Here is a 6,483-nt window from a genome sequence, read left to right on the forward strand (position 1 = left end):
CGGACCCGAGGGGTTAAATATATAGCTGGTTTAGCTCAGTGGGCTAGACAGCTGGTTTGTAATGCAGAACAACAAGGCCAGCAGCGCGGGTTCAATTCCCGTACCAGCTTACCCGAACAGGCGCCGGAATGTGGCGACTAGGGGCTTTTCACAGTAACTTCATACTTGCGACAATAAAAGATTATTGTTATTAAATGGCGTTCCCACGTTCTTCTGTTGCAATAACTGGGTGTGTTTTGTTTCTTAAAAGAAAAAGCCACCCATGAAACGAGGACTGATCAAACAACTTTACGGAAAAACTCATAGTGGGAAATGTGCTCATAATCCAAGGGTAGAGCCACACGGACACGGATATCGATCTTTCCCTGGCCTGATGTTGGCGAAATGGTAAAATGGTCCGAGTTGTTCCCCACCAGCTGGATGTCAAACATGCTGTTGGATGCCTGGAACAGAAAAGGGAAAAGAAAATAAATTGGGCGCTTGTTGCAACAGTTAGGGATGGTGGACAGTTAGCACCTCGAACACAAATCAAAAGTCTGCCTGGCAGCCAGTGAGAAAAGGAGGGGAGGCGGGGGGGGGGAACAGAAATGATGTCAGAGGTATGCAATATAATGGCACAACTTGACAGCGTATAATCAGAATTCTTCAGAATCTCGTAAAAACCATCAAGAAAAGGTGTACAATTTCACGCATGGAGTGTTGCTAATGGCTAAACTGTCTGCGTGTGATTGTATGTAGTGAGTGGGGCCCTTTGCCCTGGGCAGACCAGCTTACAGAGTAGCTCATCATCAATGAGACTTTCCACTTCATCAAAAGCAGGGAGAAAGCTAGCCGTCGGGGTAGGGTTTGTAAATCACGCACACACGTATGTACACACTATTATGGGCCAGGGTTTAGAGAACCCCAAAGTGTATCATGGAGTTCACCGAACCAAAACTTTTAATAGATTGTGGTATGGGGAGCACACGGCCCACTCTACAGGTGTGGTACAGCAGAAATAGAAAAGTATTTTTTAAAGAAAAACAATGTTTATTCTATGAACTCAAGTTAACATTTTTTAAAACATACAGTGAACATCTTAGCAACCATTAATTCAAATACAACCCCCAAAAAATACAACACTAAGTAATCCTTAATAACTTCCCAAACAACATCCAGAAGACAAATGAAACACCTTTTAACAGAAGCACATTAGGTTTACGTTCACTACTGAGAACATTTATAATTCTGAATTCACCGAATGATCAAGAGACAGTCTTTTGATGGCAGAGAGAACAGCAGTACACCTGCTCTGTCTGGCTTCAGCTGAAAATGAAACCAAAAAATCACTCTATAACAGCCTGCTCAAAAAGTAAAGTAAATGAAGTGAAATGAAAAACAGTGAAAATCGCTTATTGTCGCAAGTAGGTTTCAAATGAAGTTACTGTGAAAAGCCCCTAGTTGCCACGTTCCGGTGCCTGTTCGGGGAGGCTGGTACGGGAATTGAACCGTGCTGCTGGCCTGCCTTGGTCTGCTTTAAAAGCCAGCTATTTAGCCCTGTGCTAAACCAGCCCCTGGTTTAACATCCAAAATAGAAATTCAAAATAAAAAACTGACAGACAGCCAGGCTCCACCCACGCTGACATCACTAATAAACACCCATTTCTCAAAGGTACATTTCTTAAACACCCATTTCTTAAAGGTACTGTCACCTGACAACACACACGCACACACACACACATACACACACACACGCACACACACACACACATACACACACGCACACACACACAATGAAAAGAGCAGCAACAGAAGACTGTCTGAATTTTGCAGACTGTAAGAAATGGAAAGTGGAATCAGGGGGGGGGGGGGGGGGGATCCTTGCCAAATGAGAGAGGTGAAACAAAAATCAATAAAAGACATGAATGATTTCAGCACCAGCAACCAGCCTCCAACAGATTTCAAACCACTGCTTGTTTAAATAACACACAAGCTGTCGGATCTCCTGATTGTTGCACGAGCAAGGGGGGGGGGGGATGAATTATACTTCTGCATTACTGCAAAACCTAAACCTCATGTGCCTCTTGCAACTGATTTACTGCCCTTTCTATCATTCAATCCGCCCCAATCTCCATTTTACAAATGCTTAGTTATTCATTCTGCTGTCCAATGCAACCCCATTACCCCACACCTTTCTGCCATCAATGAATGCAGGCAAAGTACGTCGTCTCTGTGGGGCATCAGCCAGCAGCAGACCTATCTTGGAAAGTTGGACAGGGTTAACGAGGAGGCACTGGTTGTGCTGACGGAGAATCTAGAACACAAGAACCAAAGGCTGGGATTTCACTCACCCACCGCTCCCCCCACCCCGGGAGCCACGATCTACTGTTCCCACCTCAGGTCAATGGACCATTTGCGTTGCTCACCGGTGGTCCCGCTAGGGAACCCACCTTCGGCGGGATTGGAAGATTCTGACAGTGGGAAGATCCGTAAAATCCCGGCCATAGTCTCAGATAAGCGGTCGGCCATTGCAGATCAAGGTGATGAGATATCTTCCCTCGAAGGTTGCGAATCTCTCGGATTCTCGAGGGCTGTGGTTCTCAATCACCACATTTATTCAAAACTAAGGTCAATAAGATTTTGGACACTGAAGAGAATCAACGGATATGAGGGCAGAGTGGGAAATTGGAGGTAGATGATCAGTATGGGCGGCACGACAGTACAGTGGTTAGCACTGTTGCTCCACAGCGCCAGGGACCCGGGTTTGATTCCTGGCTTGGGTCACTGTGCGGAGTCTGCACGTTATCCCTGTGTCTGCGTGCGTTTCCTCCGGGTGCTCCGGTTTCCTCCCACAAGTCCCAAAAGACGTGCAGGTTAGGTGAATTGGACATTCTGATTCTCCCTCTGTGTACCAAACAAGGCGCCGGAGTGTGGCGACGAGGGGATTTTCACAGTAAATTCATTGCAGTGCTAACGTAAGCCTACTTGTGACATTAATAAAGATTATTATTCCCGGTCCGGATCATATGGGCTATTCCTGCTCCTGTTTCTCAAAGTCTGTTCTTAATGAGGCAGCCACAGCTAAGGAAGTATGGCAGGGAATCAGGATATCGTTCTGCTCCTCTCACAGAATCATCTCTCTGATCTCCACGATAACGCAAGTACACGATAACGCAAGTCCACTCTCCCGTTCCCCATCCTGGAGTTTTGATTCTGCAATTTCATCTCTTTAGCCCCCATTACCTAATCTATTCCCTTCCAAATGCTAAGGCATCTCGAGTGTGATGAGAGATCGAGTCTCGGGCTTCATGCTGTCGGGGAGCCACACATCCCACAGCAGTTAGGTGAGTGGCCACAGAGTCAGGGGGACAATTGAAGCAATTCCCAAAGGTTCAGCCATAGTTTTGCCCTCCTGTCACAAGAAGACCTTAGCCATCGAATAACTCCCCGCCAATAAAAATCGCACCACGTTGCCTAACTGCTCGCCGGTCGCAATTAACCCATCAATAATTTAAACCGATTCAAAACCCGGAAGAAATTTGGATCTTTCTCGGCAGAATAAGTGGCTGAAAGGGGATCTGGTGGTTGGACAACCTTTCGCGGTAAACTATCAAAGAGTGGCAAGGGCAGATGACGTTGAACCCAGAGAAGTGTGAGGTGATTCATTTTGGCAGAAGAATATGGAGACAGTGTAAAATATAATGGGAACTCTAAAGGAGGTTCAGGAACTGGGGAGCTTTGGTGATATGTACATTGAAGGTAGCAAGGCAAATGTGATAAATCATATAGTATCTTAGGCTTGATGATTTATTTATTTATTTATTAAACAGTACAGCACAGAATAGGCCTTCAGTCCTCGATGTTGTGGCCGAGCTTTGTCCAAACCAAGATCAAGCTATCCCACACCCTATCATTCTGGTGTGCTCCATGTGCCTATCCAATGACTGCTTGAAAGTTCCTAAAGTGTCCGCACTCACTATCACAGCAGGCAGTCCATTCCACACCCTAACCACTTCTGAGTAAAGAACCTACCTCGTACACCCTCCTATATCTCCCACCCCGAACCTTATAGTTATGCCCCCTTGTAACAGCTACATCTACCCTTATTAATAGGAGCATATGCACAAGGGTCAGGAGGTCATGTTGAACTTGTATAAGACACTAGTCAGGACTCATCTGGAGTACTGCCTCCATCTCTTGAGCACCAGACTTGTGGAAGGGCGTTAAGGCACTGAGAGAGAGTACAGAGGAGATTCACAAGAATGATTTCCAGGCAATAAAGAACGGCAATAAAGACAATAAAGCACCGCAGGAAGGTTTGGAGAAGTTGGGGACTGTTTTTCTTGGAGAAAAGGCAGCTGACGAGGAGAGACTTTGGTCGAGGGTATTCAAGATCCTGAGGTGGTATGGGCAGGGTAAATAGTGAGAAACACTTTCCCACTCAAGAGAGCATCAAGCGCAAGAGGTACAGATTCCAAATAATTGGAAAAGGGGGGTAACAGTGATTTGAGGAAAATCGTTTTCACCCAGAGGATTCTGGAATGAACTTCCTGAGAGGGTAATGGAGGCAGGTTCGATCAACGTATTCAAAAGGGATTTAGATTGTTAATCTGAAAAGATCGTGCAAGGTTACGGGGATAAGGCAGGAGCGTGGGACTCGGTAAAATGCTTTCTACAAGGGCCGCTTAGGACTCAATGGACCAGAATGGCCGCCTCTGTACTGTAAAGATCTGTGCGTTTCTGCTCTTCATTTGACAGTGAACCTAGACATTTTGCATTGTTTCAGAAGAAGCATTGCTGTAGGTACACTGAAGGACAAACAGCAGTGGAAGGGTGTATTCCCATGTCTGGAATCAGGTATGAATCAACATCAATGCTTCATGGTTCTGGAAATTGGATAAGCATCCACAACTACAGAGGATAGAACCTTATTCCTGTCTGAATTCATTGAAAAGGCAATTTCTCTGTTCTTCTAAATGCAGACGTCCACCCATTCTTACCCACCCAGGGTGTAAACCTGCCCCACCCACATCCCACCAGCCCCTACCCCCTGTCACACTGAGGCCCACTCAGTTACCCCATCTCCAAACTGTCCCCACCCACCCACACAGACTCCTACCCATATTCTTCAAACTCACCCATCCAAAAGCTCCCAACCACACCCACTCCTGCTCCACCACCTACCTCTCCAGTCCCCCAACTCTACCCATCCACACAAACCCTCCTTCAATCCACGCAACCTCTCCCACTCAGCACTTAGGCCCTGCACAAATCGGGTGTCGGTTGCGCTAAATTACAACAGGCTCTGCACTTCAGAAATATTTAATTGGCTGCAGAGCATTTTGTGATGTTCCAAGACTGCAGAAGGCCCCGTGTCAAGGTAAACCTTCTCTGCATGAGATTTCAAAGAACTACCACCTTGCGGGAGTTACGCTGACATTTCACTCCTGGTTGGAACCCTCAGGTAAGACTTGGCAAAGAGCTGTCAAACATCCATTTTTCCGAGGAAGGAGGCCCAGGTGGGAGCGTGCAATTTCTTCACATGATGGGTTTCACAAACTGAAGAGTTGATCGAGGAGGCAATGATATCAAGCATTGGGTAAGCAGAGAGATGACATGTTCGTGAGTGACACTGACATGTCTACCTCCCCATCTCTCAGGTCAATGAAGGCAATAGAGGGGGTGGTGGAGCTGGGGGGTGCAAAAATCGATTACAAAACGCCACAGGGAAGATGGAGGAAAATAGTTTGTCATGAAATCTTACTTCTGAGAATTCTGAATAATACCAAACATTCCCTTTCTGGTCCGAGTGACACTATTTTTTACTAATTAAATATCCAATAACCACAGCAAGTGCTTTATCCCTCACGTTATCGACGGAAGTAAAGCTTCAACAAAAAAAAAAATCACAATTTTGCTATTTTTTTGTTGCTGGCATTAGACTTTGACCCAAACGCCACCCAGGACGACACTCGCGAGATCATTCCGTCTCAACAAGCTTTCAGCTCATCTCTGCTTGATGGGTCAAGCCGTTGGTCTTTGCCCCACTTGATCTACATGCCAGGGTATCGGCAGCTACCCCACACCAAAATGAATCCGACTCGAAGCGATCCAGGAGCGTGCCTGCTTGCAGAGCTTCCTGAAGGGTTGAGCGCAAACTCCCAAAGGGCCTCTGGGAGAAATGGAGCTCCCTCTCAAAGGCCAGAAATTTGCAGGATCGAAACTACCTTTCTCAAAATTAATATTTGAATTGTTTGGGCTCAATTGGCTGTGCCTGAAATAAAAAAATCAAATTCAGTAACAGAATACCAAGTTCTAAACTGGGTAAATGCAGTTTAACCAGTGACGATAAGGCCAGGAACAATAACTTACTTCATAAATGCATGTTAGTGTGTTAAGACGTTTCAATATGGAATATAGTTTAATTCATGTCCCCCCCCGCAAAAAGCACCTTTATTGACTGAGTGCTGCTCTTCCTTGTATCTCATTAATGGGAGCTATATG

The 6,483-nt window shown here is 45.9% G+C and overlaps 1 protein-coding gene across 1 annotated transcript in view; it reads right to left on the reverse strand.

Moving 5' to 3' along the window:
• Nucleotides 1–278: 278 nt before the first annotated feature.
• Nucleotides 279–6,483, reverse strand: part of LOC119956232 (cadherin-23-like) — a 306,203-nt gene continuing 299,998 nt past the window's right edge. Inside the window, exon 11 of the mRNA XM_038783267.1 lies at nucleotides 279–443. Coding sequence (XP_038639195.1) covers nucleotides 279–443 — 165 coding nt within the window. The remainder of the gene's footprint in view (nucleotides 444–6,483) is intronic.

Source organism: Scyliorhinus canicula, chromosome 22 (assembly GCF_902713615.1).
Source record: "Scyliorhinus canicula chromosome 22, sScyCan1.1, whole genome shotgun sequence".
Classification (NCBI taxonomy): Eukaryota; Metazoa; Chordata; class Chondrichthyes; order Carcharhiniformes; family Scyliorhinidae; genus Scyliorhinus; species Scyliorhinus canicula.